Source organism: Rhea americana, unplaced genomic scaffold, assembly GCF_003343005.1.
Source record: "Rhea americana isolate MKP2758 unplaced genomic scaffold, rheAme1 scaffold_19, whole genome shotgun sequence".
Taxonomy (NCBI): domain Eukaryota; kingdom Metazoa; phylum Chordata; class Aves; order Rheiformes; family Rheidae; genus Rhea; species Rhea americana.
The window spans coordinates 6,859,907-6,876,454 of NW_028186038.1; the positions used below are offsets into that span (position 1 = coordinate 6,859,907).

The 16,548-nt window shown below is 52.8% G+C and overlaps 1 protein-coding gene across 3 annotated transcripts; it reads right to left on the minus strand.

Annotated features, from left to right (window-relative positions):
- Positions 1–46: 46 nt before the first annotated feature.
- Positions 47–12,483, minus strand: GLYCTK (glycerate kinase). Of its 3 annotated transcripts, none has more exons than XM_085302491.1 (6): positions 12,442–12,483; positions 8,553–9,518; positions 7,184–7,547; positions 6,796–6,947; positions 5,082–5,257; positions 47–4,043 (listed from the first exon to the last, which is right to left on the minus strand). In XM_085302491.1, the coding sequence occupies exons 3-6, from the start codon at positions 7,468–7,470 to the stop codon at positions 3,138–3,140; spliced, it is 1,521 nt and encodes a 506-aa protein (XP_085158617.1). In that variant the 5' UTR covers positions 7,471–7,547; positions 8,553–9,518; positions 12,442–12,483; the 3' UTR covers positions 47–3,137. The 3 variants fall into 3 exon arrangements, with proteins under 3 accessions (XP_085158617.1, XP_085158618.1, XP_085158615.1); XM_085302492.1 differs by lacking the exon at positions 12,442–12,483 and having other exon boundaries at positions 8,553–8,743; positions 9,421–9,443; XM_085302489.1 differs by lacking the exon at positions 12,442–12,483 and having other exon boundaries at positions 8,553–10,012.
- Between the last annotated feature and the right edge of the window lie 4,065 nt (positions 12,484–16,548).

Here is a 16,548-nt window from a genome sequence, read left to right on the forward strand (position 1 = left end):
AGCGGGCCCGACAGCGCCCCGCTGGCTGCGGGCGCCCTGCGGCCCGGGCGCCCCGTCCCGCGCGCCACCACGCTCCCTGCCGCCCCGAGGCGCGCTGCCGCGCAGAGGGCTTCGCCTTCGCTTTTCGGGCGGAGCGGGGACGTCCCCGCGCGTTCGAGTCGCTCCTGACAGGCTGCAACGAGCCGGGGCGAATCGGTCCGCGGCAGGTAAGTGACGTTTGGGCGCAAAGAAATCCTCGCAAAACGCCATCGGAGCAGCCCGGGCTTGCGCTGGCTGATGCCGGGGGTCTCCAGCTGTCCGGAGTGCAAGCGGGAGGCGCTGGCCGAGCCTGGAGCCGTAACATGCCGTGAGCTGAGCCTCACCCGGAGGAATAACCGGTGCCGTGTTTGCGGGGCTGCGCGCCCTCCTCAGAGCTGCCTCCTGCAGGAGCACCTTTCCTCCCTCGGTGGAAGGCGCACGTGGTTCATCAAAGCAATTAGGCAGAGACGAAGCTTGGATCTATCCCGATAGAAGCATCAGAAGAGGAAAAGTATTCTGGTAACCCGGGTGTCCTTGGCCAACACCCCCCCTCTCCTGTTACCTCCTCGTTAGAAAAGAAGGGCCAAGAACAAAACCACGCACGGAGGCCAAGCGAACGTAGATGTGAAACGCGCTTCAAACAGCTCCATCCTTTCAACGGGCCTTTCATCAGCCTCCTCTCCCCACAACACAAGCTCCTTTTAATCATTAGTGAAAAGCCACTGTTTAGAAAGCAAGGACACTGCTCAGGATACACGAGTATTAACAGCGCAGGCATTTCCCCCGAGGAGCCAGCAAACGCTCGCCCAAGGTCTTCTGAACGTGACTGCGACACGGCGCCAGCGCTGGCCCCAAGGACTAACACGGCACTCGGCAGCTTTGCAAGGCTGCGGGCGCAGCGGCGGGGTGTGAGGGCAGCCGAGGAGGGTGCAGACAGCAGCTCCGGCGGTGCTGGCGATGCTGCTCCTGGCCTGTTTCCCCAGGGAGTCAGGCCCTGGGCTCTCGCCTCCCAGTGCAGCGTTCCCACCCCGAACCGGGAGATGGGAGAGGGCAGCAGCACGGTGGCTGTGGCCGGACGCCTACAGTCGCCAAGGACCGCCACCTCCCCTTTGGCCAGTCAACTCGGCGCAAAGCCAGAGCCACTCCGGATTGTCACGGGAGCAGAATTAGCCAGGAAGCCTGGACAACACGATGTGGCCAGGTTTAGCCAGTCATTCTGGCCCCCGACCAGACATTTTGGCTGTCTCCTGGATTCCTTCCCCTGTGTTAGCACACGCATCTGTGCCCCCACAGCACTGGCGCGCCGTGCATGTGGCAAAAGCCAAATGCTCTACAACCTGCTGGCGACGTCCAGAGAAAACACGCGACACGAGGCAGCTTCTTCTGCACCATCATCACCTGCCGCTGCAGCGGCACAGCGAGTTTTTGTGACACTTGGCAGGTCGCTTCTGGCAGGTCTCAATGCAGTTTGCCAGCATGAGCAAGTCTAGGCACGTTACAGAAGCCGTTCACTCTGAGAACAAATGACAAGCAGGGATGTTTTTAGGTTTTGAGGTTTTGAAACGCCTCGGCTGGGGGCAGAGGCTGCTGGTGGCTCGGGCTGTGCTCTGCTCAGTCCAGCAGCCAGCCTGGTGCCCGTACCCAGAGGAAGGAGGTGGCCCCCGTGGCAGTCCTGCTGCCAGCCCTATTTGTTAGATGCTGGCTTAAAAACCAAAGCAGAAGGTGTTGCATCCTCCTCAGAAACCCACCTCCAACCCATCCTGGAGCTGCGCGCAGCACAACTGCTCAGCGACACCGCTACTCACGGCGTTGGCAGGATGCTGTATTTGTGTCACGGGATTAGATCAGTCACATGAAGGAGTTCTGTCTGTCTGGAAACAGTCTGAGTCTAGCGTGTCCTGTTAAATTAGGGCTGGATTTTTCAAAAGAGCTCTGTTCCCACTTAGGCTCTGTGATACACAGGCAGATTTTCAAACAGACTTGAATGTGTTGGGTCACACTGGCTGCTGAGCCCAAGTCCTTTGAATATCTAGCCAAAACTGTTGCTGTGCATGTTGCTACAGGCATAGCCCTTCCGTAACGCAGCCCCGCCGTGGGCTGCGCGTCCTGGGAAACCTGGCTCAGCTTTGCTCTCCCACATCTAGCACTGCAGTAGGTGACGAAACGGCAGTCGCTGCAGTGCCGTATGCCGGGGGAGCGGCTCCGTGACAAAGCAAGCTCCTGCAGCCTTGCCCTCTGAGCAGCACGGCAGCGCGGGTCGGGGAGCTGAGCGGGACCATTCCCTTGCCTTTGTTGTGCAGGAGTAGCTGAGCTAATCAGAGCGACAGCGACTTCTGCCTCGGTGCGGAGGAAGGGTCAGTGGCTCAGGCTGGATGCACGCTTGTCTTCTGACTAGTTGGAAAACAATACCATGAATGCCCGTCGCATATGCGCTGCTGGCACAGAGGCTCTCCCAAGAAGGAGCAGCTGGGAAAACGTCCCTGCGGAGACGAGGAGGCTGCAGAGCGGAGGAGGAGGGCTCCCGTTCAGCCGGCTCTGTGCACCGTTGCGCCTGAATCACCCCCTTCTTCACGCCGCACGGGGAGGATGCGCTGCCCTCTGGCATTTGCGTCGTGCACCTGAGATCACACGCTGCTGCTCTCGGCTAAAGTGCTCTGCAGCGCGCTGCTGGGGCTGCACCACGCCAGGCTCGGGGGCTGTGCGTGGCCCATGATGTCCTCTGGTCACCGTAACGCACCTCTGTGAGCCTGCAGAAGCCCCCACATGAGCTGCTCTTGAGCTGGGGTCGCTGGAGATGCAGCTGCTGCCATGGCCTTGCTTTTCTTGTGCCCTTTAGCCTGAGCAGAAGCTGTCACAGCAGTGGTGGCTCTTAGCAGAGAGGTGTTAGCATGGCCCTCGTGTCCCTAATGTGGTGCTCTGCTTACCTTTCTTTGATCCCAGTGAAAAGTGTTTGTTCCTGATGCTTTTGCTGTGGACAGCCTCTCGTGTGTCTAATTAGTGGAGTCCTGTCAAAGTTATTAGCGCCCTCAACAGCTAGCCCTAATTTAAGCAGTTTACATTTGTCTCCAGTGTTAATATCCTCATTTGCCCCTGGTCCTGGATATCTGCGGAGGGAGCTCTCACGCTCTCTCCTTGGCTCTAATTAAAATAGCCTGGATGTCCATCACGTTGGTTCCTGTTAAGCCTGTCACCAGAAGGTGATGTCCATGCTGGACCTGGCTGAAGAATGTGTAGGAGTCGTTATTGCTGAGGAACACCTCTGCATCGAGACCCTCCCGGCGTGCCTCGTCCACCAGCTCTGGGCCGGAGAAGGCCCCCGCCGCCGCCGTCGGCCCGTCCTGCCCGTCTGTCCCCCCGCTGAAGAAGATGATCTCGCAGCTGCCCAGGGGGCTGCCGGCCTCGGTGGCCCCTGCTCTGTGCAGCTCCAGCCCCACTCGCAGAGCCAGCTCCTGGTTCCTCCCTCCCTTCCCGCTTCCTTGAAGCCGGACTGTGGTTTCTCCGCCAGCCAGGATGCAAACCGGTCTGTCAGACCCTAATCCTTTCAGGGCCTGCAGAGTCTCGGCAGGGTTCAAACCAGGGATCTTCAGCTCCGCTGCCAGCTGAAGGAGCTTCACCCTCACCTTGTTGCTCAGAGGCCCGTCTCCAAGGCCGGCGAAGGCCAGGCAGACCAGCTGGATCAGCTGACAGTAGAGTGCGGACACGTGGCTGACTTCCCCACAGATTGCTGCGCTCAGAACCAGAGTCACGTAGCCCAGGCCTTCTGCCTGGCATTTGGCCTCATCTAAAGCCAGAGTGTTTGACCCAATTATAACGTTGAAGACATGGGAATAATCTTCTGGAGCAGCAGTGTTTGCAGGAGAGCTGGACAGTACTGTTTCCACCGACTTAGGCAGGCTGGTCAGCAGCTTGTATTTCTCCAGTATTTGAAGGCAGTCTTGGACGCTGTGGGAGCTGGCTGCGGTGGGCCCGCTTGCTATAATGTCCAGGGGGTCACCAATCACATCAGAAAGGATGAGGCTCACCACCTACCAAGAGAAGTGCTGTGGATTAATGTGGGAGGCAGAGACAGGCGCCCATGCAAGAGCACGGGCATAAGTGCTGCTCGGAGTTAAACCTGCAAAGCAGGTGTCAACAAGGGCAGAATTTGGCCCACTTCTGTTTTAAGGTCCTGCGCGTCTCGGGCCTGCAGAAACAAAACATCATTTGATGCTGGACCATCAAACTGGAAAACGTAACTGGTGCCACAGCACTTGCCAGGCTGCTAATCTAGTGCAGGTTCAACCTGCACACCAGCGATAGCATATGCTGCAGATGCCCCCAGGTGAGACAAGGGGTCGGGCCCGGCCCTGCAAGCGCTGCGGAAGTGCAGCAATGCACCAGCTGCTCCTAGGTCAGGGTTGGGGTCTGGGGACGCTCGCCACGTCTGAATTCCCCCTCCGCCACCTTTTTCCTCTTGTGATTTGGGGTCTTTCGGCCAGTGCTGCAGGAGTACTGGTGCCTGTTCATTTTGGATAGCAGCTCCAGTAGCTAGCACTGACTGTTGGCACTTCTGCTCTTTTATACATTCTTTGGGCATCTGGAGAGGTTACATCTGGCTCAAATTCTGTAAACCTCCGTGAAATCTGTCTTACTTCTACAAAATGACAAGAGAATGATGAAAAAGCCAAACCTCTCTCCCCAGAAGAGCCCCAGTGTAGCATTGCTAACCATGCTACGCCCCAGACACCCAGCATGGCACAGCGCTTGTGAAGCCGGGGGTAAAAACAACTGGCCAGTTTTCTCTTCTGGGGTCAGCCTTGCTGAAACTTTTGCAAGTGCAGGTAAACCCTCTTTCTCCCTTTTGTGCAACTCCTCTGGCTTTGAACAAGATGCTTCAAACCTTTGCAGTCCCCTCTGGGGAGGCCACAACCCATCGTTTAAGAAACAAATTCCCAAAACTAAATGCAAAGATTATTCACCCAATGATGAAAAACCCCTGCAAGTAGAGCTGAGTCAGCCAATGAAAGTGCTATTTGGAGAGCGGCTCGGTGAGCTCTGGGCGAGCGCGGGTTTCCCCCCACTACCTGTGCGGGATACGCGAGCCGGGCCAGCCCTCCACCCTTCAGCAAGGACAGGGCCTTGCGGACAGTGTTCAGCTCCTGTATGGCAGCTCCTCTGGAAGCCAGCATCTTCGTGAGCTTCTCCTTCTCCTCAAGGAGGACCGGAGGGGTAGGAGCAGGCAGCAGGGCTGAGCCACCTCCTAGGAAGCAGAAGAGAGAGCAGGGCCTGAGCGCACTTTGCAGTAGGGCAGGAGGAAACCTGGGCTCTCTGGGGCCGGCTGACCCCTCAGCAGGGGTGCCCGTGCCTCTTTGAACAGCCATCTGTGAAGGGAAATGCAGACGTGTCAGGGAACTGCCTTAACATCTGCAAAATGACTTCTCCACCAACAGGTCTGAATCGCCGCTGCCCCATACCATCTGCAGCCAGTTAAAACCTGACCAGCCCGGGGTCCTGCCTGCCTGCGATGCCAGCAGTTGTGGGGACCACCGAGAGCGAGGCAGAAGGTCAGGAGTTACTGCATCCACCACGTGAGGCTGCTGACGTGCCGCCAGGCTGCTTTTCAAGGGCTGCTGGGCTGGGTGAGCAGGGACCACGGGCTCCGTGACTCACGCAGCAGTCAGCTCGAGCAGATGGCGCCGCTGCCTGCTTTGCTGGCTCTGTTCGGTCAGGGCAGCGTAGAGGAACACATAGAGGAACACGTAGAGGAACGCCCCGTGGCGAGACAGGGACCCGCCGAGCTGCGCTCAGTGAGGGCCAGGAGGAAAGAGCGGGGGAGAGAGGAGCACAGCGGACAGAGTGTCCCCAGATGCTGGGGCAATGGCCTCATCACAGGGAACCCTGTCCGGGGGACTGGTACAATCAGGCATTGGAAAGCAGAAAAGGAGGCAAGAGAAAGGTTAGAAAAGTAAAATGGATGGAAAATATGGATTAGGAGCGAGATCTGAGCAGAGGGTGAAGGCATACAAAAGTACAGCTGAAACCTACCATAAAAGGGCAAAGGCTGCTCAGAGGTTTGAGGCAAATCAGCATCAATAAAACATGATGAGCAAGGAAAAAAAAAAAAAAAAAAGCAAAGGCCTGTGTTTCAATCAATAGTGAGGAATACAGCTGAGAGGGGGGGCAGTTGGGGCCTGGCCGCCGCACGGGAGTGTGCGTGTGCGGGGAGCTGCAGCCGAGGAGCGGTCGGGCCGTGGCTGTGAGCCTGCAGGCTCCCAGAAAATCTTGGGAGCCAAAGGACAGCGGGAAACTCCAGGGAATCCCAGCAAGCACAGCCAGATGTCAGCTGCCCGAGCGTGTGCGTAACTGCACTGCTGCCTCTGGCTCAGATGAGGCTCTGGCATCCGCAGAGGAGCCAGAGGGAGCCTCGCGGAGCAGAGGAGACCGAGGTGCTCCTGCAGAGCTGCTCGCAGCCCCTGCTTGCTTTTCCCTGCGGCCACGAGGCCGGAGCCGCCGCTCACCCAGCATGTTCAGCTTGGCTTCTCCCCAGCACTGGGAGGCCACGTGGCTGCTGCGGTGGCTCGTGGTGGCCCAGTGCCACCCGGGAATGGCTCTACCCCATTCGCACCGCTGCTCGGCCCACTGACCTAACCTGCTTTGCTGGCTCCGATTTCAGCTCTCCTGCACACGGGAGGAAAGGGGAAAATCTGAGGGGAGAGAGGGATGGCCGGAGGGGGCCAAGGGGCTGCCGCAGCAGCAGGGTCCCCCAGCTGGAGCCTGCTGCTAGGATGCCCTCGCTACCTGAGATGAGCACAAGGAGCAGGTCGTCGGCGGTCAGGCCCTCGGCCAGCTCCCGGATGGCGCCAGCTGCCTGCAGAGCTTCTTGGTCGGGCAGGTTGTTCTTCGCGCCTTCGATGACCTCGATCCTGCTGCGCGGCCTCAGCAGCATGTCCCTGCAGGGTGCAGAGAGGCCGCCGTGCCCCTGACACCAGCACCCACCCAGGTGGCTCCACGCTCACCCAGTCGGGAAGCGAGCTTGGAGTGGTCACGGCGCGTGGCCAAAGGTGGAGGGGGACTTTGCTGAGGGTCTCCCCCCTGGGCTGGGGGCATGGTACACCCAGCCCTAGAGGTGGGCTGCACCCCCTGGTGCCACTGGGACATGCAAACCCCCCAGGCACAGGCTCCTTACTGCATTCCAGCTCGCTGCAGACTCTTCTGGATGCCCAGCGGCACGCTGACGATGCCCCGCGCAAGGTGCTCGCCCAGGATCTCTTCCGCCGCCGCAGCCATGCCCAGCACAGCTTTGCCAAAGCCCACCAGGTACAGGTTCCCCTTCACCGGAAAGGCCCGGCCCTTCACCAGCAGCCGAGGGCGCCCGTCCGTCTGGAGCGTCACAGCCCTCCTCAGCATCGGGGCCGGCCGGACCGTGCCCACGGCGCTGCGGAAGAGGGCCAGCGCGTGCTCGCGGAGGGACATGCCGCCGCGGGCTGGCGCCCGGCTCGGCCGCTGGGCTCTGCGCGCTCGGCCGACGTCAGCAGCCCGCGCGCTCCAACCTGCAAGGGAAAGCAAGCGTTGTCACTAGCCTGAGAGACAGGGGCTGTCACCGGGAGAGCAGAGAGGGGGACAAACACGAACCATGGTGCTCTGGTTCCCTCTTCTGCTAGAGTAAGGTCCGTCTTGGCTGCATTTTTCAGGCCTCTTCCCCAGCAGGAGGGAGCAGAGGACAGGGCAACATTCAAATTACCTGCCAGCTTGTGGTTGCTCTGCCATCCCAGCACCCTGCCCTGGGGAAGGGGAGCCCTGCCAGCATGTAGCTGCTCTGGCCACCCAGCATTTCAATTTGCTCAACATCTGATGCCTTCCCAAACCGTGGGAGCTGCTCTCCATCCTGGAGAGAGCAGGGCGTCAGGGTGGAACAGCTTTTCACTGCATTAACTCCCTTCCCTGCTCTCCAAACGCTGACCTCATCCCCCGGCCACCCCAGTCCTTCGCATGATCAGGCACAGGATTTGGAGAAACAGCGGGCTTTCTGGCTGCCCCATCCCTTACTGGTGCGGACTACAGAAGAGGCCCATAATAAGCTTTCCACACCAAACAGGATGTCAGCATAACGCTCCGTTCCCCTTTATTTTTTATTCCTCTCATTATCCATTAAAATCACATTTCAAGTGCAAATAGGGCTTCGGAGCCCAGCAAAGTTCCCAGCTGGGCCTGAGAAAGCCCGTTTAAGCTGGTCCTTGGTAAGTATTAGTACTATATGCAATAGCTACGGGTGTAGACAGAAGAATCGCAACAGCACAAGGTCAGAGGCTTGTCCTGGCAGAGGATGGCAGCCCCTGCCAGGGCTTAGGTGTCTCTATTCCTCCCCCCATGCACAGCATTTCTCCGTCCTTCCACTAACTGGCAGCAAGTTCACTGCTGGTTTCATGGTGCCAAAGATCCTTGTGATCTGTATCTCTCCGGCTCTTGGCAATTACTGTGCACGCAATTAAGGCAGGGTGCCATGGGGCTGAGGCAGCCCCCAGCAGCACACTCAATCACAGAACTGTCCAAATTACCTGCCAGCTAATCCTCTCGCCCGTAAAAGGATGTGTTTCGGTGCAAGGCCGGCGGCTGCCTCCTCTTCGGGGAGAGCTCACGAGTCCAGAGGTCTCTCTGCCCTAACGCTCCCGCAGCATCAGGAGGTGTTAATCATTAAGCCAGACAAACTTTGCAACAGCTCCTCTGGGTCCAGCTGTGCCTTATTTTGCTGCAATGACAAGGACAGACCGAAAGGCTCCAGAGGAGCCTCCATACAAGCACCTCCTCAGGCAAGGAAAGCTTGGGCATACTATGAGATCTATTGAGAAAGGGACTTGCAGATAAAGCCGTATGGTGGGTCATGGGTTTGCAAGAGAAAATAATGAAGTATTCATCTTAAAGGCATAACTCAGGGTAGATACACCACCTATCTAAACTGCCTTTAGACAGTGCTTGGAAAGACTGACTTGTTCCGGCATAAGGGGAGATGGGAATAAAAGAGAAGGCGTCCTTCCCAGTTTGTTACTGGCCTCCTAAACCTTGCGGCAGCCGGTGCTCCAAGCAGTTTAAACCTCTGAGGTTGAGCCCTCTTACAGCGCTGTGCTGGTGCCCGTGCAGCCGGACGCCCCTGGGGGACGGAGACGGGCCTCCCCCCGCCAGCTCGGGGGCCCACCGGGCAGCCGGGGCAGGGGGAGGGAAGGGTCACAAAGCAGAGCGGCGTCCTGCCCTGCGTCGCCGGGTCTAACTCAGCCGCGACGCAGGGTCAGGCTGGAGAGAAAGGCCGAAACGGAGCTGGGCAAGCGTAAGAAGATGAAGCCCCCAAGCTTTTAACAGCCCCCCTCTGCGGCCGGGTGAGACCGTTTCCTGGCTGAGCGCCACGGCGAGGGGCGGCGGGCACAACCAGACCTGCGACGGCGGCTCCGCTCGGCTCCGTGTGGAGTCTCTACCTCCAGACGCGACGCAGCGGGCGCGAGTTGCTCAAACGCAGTCCTCTCCTCCGGGAGCTGAAAAAATAAATGCCGGCTTCGTTCATCCAGCACTTGTGTACGTGTTTGCTCTGGAAAGCGGTTCAGCGCCATGGCAGGCAGGCAAGCTGTTTCCTGCCCCCCGAGCTCAGATTATGCTTGGACCGTCAAGGCCTGATCCAGCGTTTGGTGCTGTGTCTTTCCTTTGCTTCTGAAGACTTTAGGGCGCGCTGTCTGCACAGCAGCCCTGATACTGATCTCGGCTTCGCAGGTGTAAATCCCGAGTAATCCCCGCCGCGGTCGGCAGCTCTTCCAGCTTTGCTCCGATGCAGTGGCGAGCTGAATTTGGCACATACCCATTAGCTTTGGAGCTCTCAGCGTGCAGCTCCGCTCGCTGTCAGCTCTGATTAGGCACAGCAGGCGCACCAGAGGCTCTCCTTGGAACGGGGGTGCTGCTAATGATGTCACAAATTCACTTTTATGTAATTTATTTATACAATCTCAGGTACCGGGTACGAAATGTCATTAGGGAGCAGCCATAAATCAAGGCTCTGAAATCCACTGCAGTTATTAAAAAATAAAATTCTTATTCATTTCACTGAGACTTTAAAAACAAGATCAAGGGAACTGAACATCACCCCACACCCATGCACAGGCAGTCTTGGAAAGAAAAATAATCCAAATGGCAGCTCTCAGACTACTGCCAGCGATGGTGAGTCTAGAAATAATGTAATTGCCAGAGTTAGCTGCTCTGTCTAGCACATGGGGAAATTACATCCTCACATCCCTGCCTTCTCCTCTCCCCACTGCTGGTTGGGAGAAATCTGTGCTAGGAGAAGGGGCTGTTGACGTGACTCACAGCGCCTCGCGCACCAACTAATCTTAGTTTCCCAGGTCCCTGGGGAACTCGCAGAGAGCTGAACAAACCCTCTTCCATATGGACATGAGGCCTCCTGCCAGAGGTACTAGAGGGGCTCAGATCTTACGTCACCCCTTTGTCCCCGCTTGGGACAGTTTGGGGCTGGGGTACATCTTCTTGGAAAATTTTCCAGAAGTTCACATTAACCTTAGGAGGAAAATGATGCTGAGAATTGCCTGTTCCAAAAAGACAAGGGGGAATTGCAAGGGTTTTAGATTAATCCCCTTTAAATGAAAACTCCCTCAGCTTTTGTTAATGAATAATCTACATCTACATACTCGTTTGCATGCATTACCATTATAAGCGCCAGTGGCCTTTCTTCACAGGGCTCCTCCTAAGTCTGCAGTAACTTCCACTGTTAACTCTCGCAGCAAAAGGCAGCAAAAACCTAGCTCCTAATTTTCACCTTCTCTTTGAAAGAGGGAGGGAGAGGAGCTGGACTGTGACAAAATACAGGCAAAAAACTTGCTTGTGTTATCTTTCATTAACTTTTTAATTAAAGCAACTCTGCAAGCAAGGAACCAAAGTCAGAGGAAGACAGAAACAATCCAGCAGCAGGGGCAGAAACATGGTAAGCTGCCAGGTAAATTGGATGGTGGCATGAGACCAAAGGCATGGACATAGGGAGGCGCAGTCTGAGCCTAAATTTGGACTCACACTGTGGAGGAAGAGAGTGCACAAATGAGCTGGCTGCGCCTATGCAATGAGAAAAATGAGCCAGCCCTTCACTCCACAGCAGGTATTTGAAAGTCAGAAAAATACTCCCTTCCAGGGGCCAGTGCCACTGCTGGGCACAGCTGAGTACTGTGTTGGATGCTTTTTTCAAGAGTTTGTACCACAGGCTTGTGGTTTTTTTTAAAGCCAGGGCAATTGGCCTTGCTGCAGGCTGATCCAATCACATATCCCCATGGGAAAACATGCTGCAAGGTCCAAGGATGTTGAATATTAATGAGCCAGGAGGTCTAATTTAGCTGGTATCTTTATGGATCTAAGTTAGTTTCTTCTTAATGTCACTGGGATTTCTCTGGATTTTCCCCTGTGTGGCAGTGATTGGATGCTGGCCCATCGCGTACAGAGCTCCAGATCCCTGAGGGGACCAGAAAAAACTGGAGATGGCATTGGATCAAACCCCAATTGTTCAAGCATAATTTGAGCTCATGGTGTAGAAGACAGATTACATCCCTGTTACAGAAGGAAAATAGCAGTTATAGCAAGTCTCCTGCTACTCATTTTTCTTGCTACATGACTTTCTTCTGGCCTCTTGGTGCCTAAATTGCTACTAGACTCACCAAGGCTTAACTCTTCCATTTTTCATACATTACCATGGGAGTTTACCTATGAAGTACAACAGAGTCCAGATTTTACTGCATTTAGCTCCCATGTTCCCACTTACCGACACATCTCTTCTATCGCTCAATATATCAAATCTAATTTGCCTAGAGAGCCTTGCTCAAACTCAAACTTGCTGCCCTAGATGGTCCCAAAAGCATTATGAGAGAGTTTGCCAGGAGATGCACATGACCCAGGAGGAAAATGAGGAGATGAAGGTTTGTTCCAAGTGACTATTCCAGGAGGATTAGATGGGGGATTTTTCGAGACTAATCTCTCTAAATGAAAATTTTAGAATTTGATTATTTTTTTAATCTGCACATGGATTTGCATAAACACTGTCTCATTCACACGTTGTAAAAGACGAAATATCTGCAGGTGGGATGAACCGACTGCTCATTGCTCAGACACGCCGAGTCCTGCGCACAAGCAGGTGTGCAGGGATGGGGGGCAGGCCCTTTCCCCTCTGCTCACTGCAGCACTCCTGCAGCAGTCACTGGGACAGGTAAAGGTAGTAGACAGAAGTGATACAGTTAGACCAAAGAGCTCCACAGGAGGTTTGCTAGGCAGACAAGGGAGAAAGGACGGAGTCTAAGCACCTTTGTTAAAGAATATGCTGAGCTCTGGAAACCCAGGGGTCCTAATTTCCAATACACTGTTTTCTGTATGTTTCTTGGAAAAGAAATACATTGCTCTCATGACTGATTTACTCACCAGGAAAGCGCCACAGGATCTCTTTGCCTTTGATGGGGAATGCAGCCTAAGGCCAAACATAGGGAAGATAAGTGTTCTGTTCAGTATTTTATATATAGATATAGATCAGCATCATTAGTAAAAAGATTAACTGTATTTGACACATGCATCTTACTAGTTTTTCTAGGTCATACTCCCTTCACTCCCTATATACCTTTTAGAAATGATTTTCCCATGTGCTGGGCATTGTAGAGAAGAAAAATTTTTGACTAGAAAAATCTTTCTGTAGTTCAGTGCAGAACAGTATTACCCTGAAGCCAAGTCCATGCCAAGTCTACTTCCTTTCATGCTGCAATTTCTCAAGCTCCCTATTCCGAGTCAAATTGCAATCAAAGTCGACAGTCATTTAAAATACAGAGAAGGATCATAGTATTCTAGAGAAGATGAAAAGTTGCCAGCCTTAAGGACTGGAATAATAGAAAGGAGGTGAAATTCAATACTGCAAAATACAAGGTCATGCTCTTTGGGATTAATAGCAAAAATTTATGAGCTCTTCAGCTGGAAATGACATAAGAGGAGAAAGAGCCAGGAATATTAATCAGTCACAGGATTACAATTACGGCTGCCTTCTAGGCTGAGATGACTGGCTACGGGAGCAAGGGGAGAGCGGCAGATGTAATCTACCTTGACTTCAGTGAGGTTTGTGACACTATTCTCATTAGCAAGCTGAAGAAGTGCAGATTATTAGACTGGCTAAAAAACAGCTCAGTCACTGGGCCCAGAGGGTAGAAATCAGTGGCTCAGTCTCCAGCTGACAGCTGGTAATGAACAGGGAGGACCTGAGTTGATACTGAGGATCTGTGTCTCCCCACAGCTTCTTTAGTGACCTGGAGAGTAGCAGAGTGCATCCTCAATAGTTTTGTGGATGACAGTAATTTGCAGGGAGTGCCAACACACTAATGGTAGAACAACCTTACAGAAGAATTAGGTAAACTTGAGGACAGGGCCAACAGAAACCTTGTGATGTGGAGCAAGGAGAAGTGAGAAGTTTTGCAGCTGGGAGAGGATCCCCATGCATTAAAGCAGTCTGGGAACCGACTGGCTGAGCAGCAGCCCTGCTGACAAGGAGAGGAGGGCAGGGTGAATGTCAAGGGAATATGAGCAATCAGTCTGCTCTCCTTGCTAATAAGTCATGCTGTGGACTTGGCTACATTAGAAGGAGTGCAGCCAGCAGATCAAAGGAGTTGTTATTCCCCTGTACTCAGTGCTGGTGAGGCCATACCTGCAATACTGTGGACAGTTCAAGAGGGGTATTGAGTAACCATGGGGAGTCCAGGGGAAGGCTATATCAGGATGATTATGGGATTGGGGCACATGATCCATAGAGAGCTAGGCTTTTTTAATGCAACGAAGCGAAGGCTAATGAGCAATCTAATAGCAGCTACAACTACTCAAAAGGGTGGTTACAAAGACAATGGAGGTGAATTGGTTTTGATAGCGGTAGATGATCTAGAAAAGGGCAATAGTGACAACTTGCAATTCAAAACTTTCGGTTTGGGCATTAGCAAAAAGTTCTTTACTGAGAGGGTAGCACAGCGCCGGAACAGGCCACCCAGAGGGGTTGTGGTCTCCATCCTCACAGGTTTTGAGGACTCGGCTAGACAAAGCCATGGCCGACCTGACCTTGTGTTAGTCAGTTAGTAATGCTGTTTGACTTGAACAGAAGAGTAAACTAGCGACCTCCAGAAGTCTCTTCTACCAATACTTCTGTGATTTAGTGTTGTAACTGCAAGGACAGGGTTCGATGACCCAAAGCATCATGCTTAGTTTCCAGAGCCCATAAAGAGGTGCCAAGTTGTATGATACAAGTCTTCCACACAAGCCTTCAAACCTGGTCACCCGCAGAAAATTGTCACTCACAGCAGAGTCTAACAAAAAAGCATTCACCCGAGCAGTGTTGTTTCCAGCAGCATCTCACTGAAATGCATGTCCATTCATCTGAGCGAGCGCAAGCACTGTTTGTACTGGGCAGGTTAGGTTACAGTGGTCGGTTATATACAAATGCATAGGTAGAATCGCTGCATTTGATCGATATTACTCAAGCAGCAATTAAACTTCTTTTCTATTAACTAATTTTGCAGGGGCATTATCCATAATTCCTACATAATGTGACATTTTGCTAGAAGATCCAATTATCCTGCCAGATAAATTCCAGCTTAGTATAAACTGACAAACTAAGTTCCAATGATTAGGAAGAAAGGCAGAAGAAAGAACAAAAAGGGAGTGACAAAATATCAAATCAACAACCCACAGTGTTATACAACTCTCAAACCTGGCTAAGTATTGTAGGTGTTTTGAAGTAAATTGTCTTACGATGGTATTGATGAGTCATCTTTTGGGCCCACATGAGATAATTCAGGCTTTGATCTTGCAACTTATAGTGCGCAGGAGGAATGCTGTTCTGCACGTCTCTAACATCTTTCACTACATGAAAATATATTTTAGGGTTTGAGCTAACCTATAATGGGGTGGCTGCTCCTGAGACCCTCAGAGGTAATGAAGGTCTGTTTTGTTGAACCTTCTTAGACTCCAGTGTTCAAATCTTCTATTCATTTCAGAATAAAGTGTGTTTAATCATTCTGGTCAGCCACGCTAATCAGAATATAAAAGAGAGTATTGGACTAGAAGTGAGCTAAATCTGTAATGGTGAGCTTTAGTAAACAAACTGTAAGAGCAAGTAAGCACAGAAAAGATTTTTGTTTTACTAAATGAGATATATGCATGTGAAATAATTAACCAAATTTGAATGACATGTAAACAGACCTTCAACAATACTTCCCAGACTTACTGTTGTTTGACCACAGGAGGGCAATATTATTCTAAAAGTAAACCCAAACTCTGCTCTGGAGACTGTGGAAGGAAAATGCAGCTAACATGTATGAAGGCATCTGGGGTTTACATTTCTTTCTTTTGGTTCTAAGCTCTTTGGGGACCAAAATAATGAAAGGCTGGGTGTTCTCCTAAAATTAAAATATCAGGTTGCCGGAAATTTTAATGCAGAAATTTTAAAGATTCTCACAGCTATTGCTATACTCCAAGAATAATTGTTTAGGATATAAGAAGTATAAAAGCTTGAACATAGAACATCAAGATCCATGAAAGTAAGAAACTGACTCCAAAGCATTCTTATAGGAGAACATGCCTCAAAACCCAAGATATCTTGGAAGTTCCTTAAGAGGCCACTCATCTCCAGCTGAAGTCCTGTGCCTTCAGTTGATACAGCACCAGCATTTCTCTAATACTGCTGGAAGGCTGGCTCTTAGAGAAAATTGTGGGATACGAAACAAATGTATGACACTTTAACTGAATAAAAAAGAACAAAAGAATGAGAAAAATATCATCATGGTGTATTTTAAAGGAAAGGGGATTCTGGTCCCACAGTGGGTGTAGATAAATAAGGGAACTAACTCTACAAGTTAAGGAACTGCGCTCCCGGTTAGATTTGAGTCCTGCTGGCTTGAGAGCAGGATCCCTACGGAGCAGCTCTCCCGTATTGTCCCGGCGGGTAAATAACGGGAATTACTGAGGCTCTCCATCTGCATGCCATCCCGAGCACCCAAAATCCTCTTTCCTTGCTCAAAGCAGGCAGAGCAGAATCACAGAACAGGTAAGGTTGGCAGGGACCTCCGGAGATCATCTAGTCCACCCCCCTGCTCAAGCAGGGTCACCTAGAGCACGTTAGACAGGGCTGCATCCAGGCGGGAACGAAACAGAACAAAAACCATAGGGAAAAATATAGGTAAAATACTGAAGCCAGCATATGATTTCTAGATTAAAACTTCTTCACACCTTTCTGGACAACATAAGCAGCGCTCAGTCTGCTGAAGTTGCCACACTAACAAGCATTAATTTCTGCGCCTATTTTACCCACAAAACCCACACGGTGACCACAGCTTCATTTTACGTTTTCAAGCCAATACGAGGCCAGAAACTTGCCATCACGTCGGGAGCGTGATGGGAGCCGCTCCGCGCGGGACGAGGCGGCGACGTCCAGCCAGGCGGCCGCAGCAAAGGCAGGCGCCGCCGCGGCGCAGGGCCGGGGCTCGGCCCGCGGCGTGAGGCGGCGCG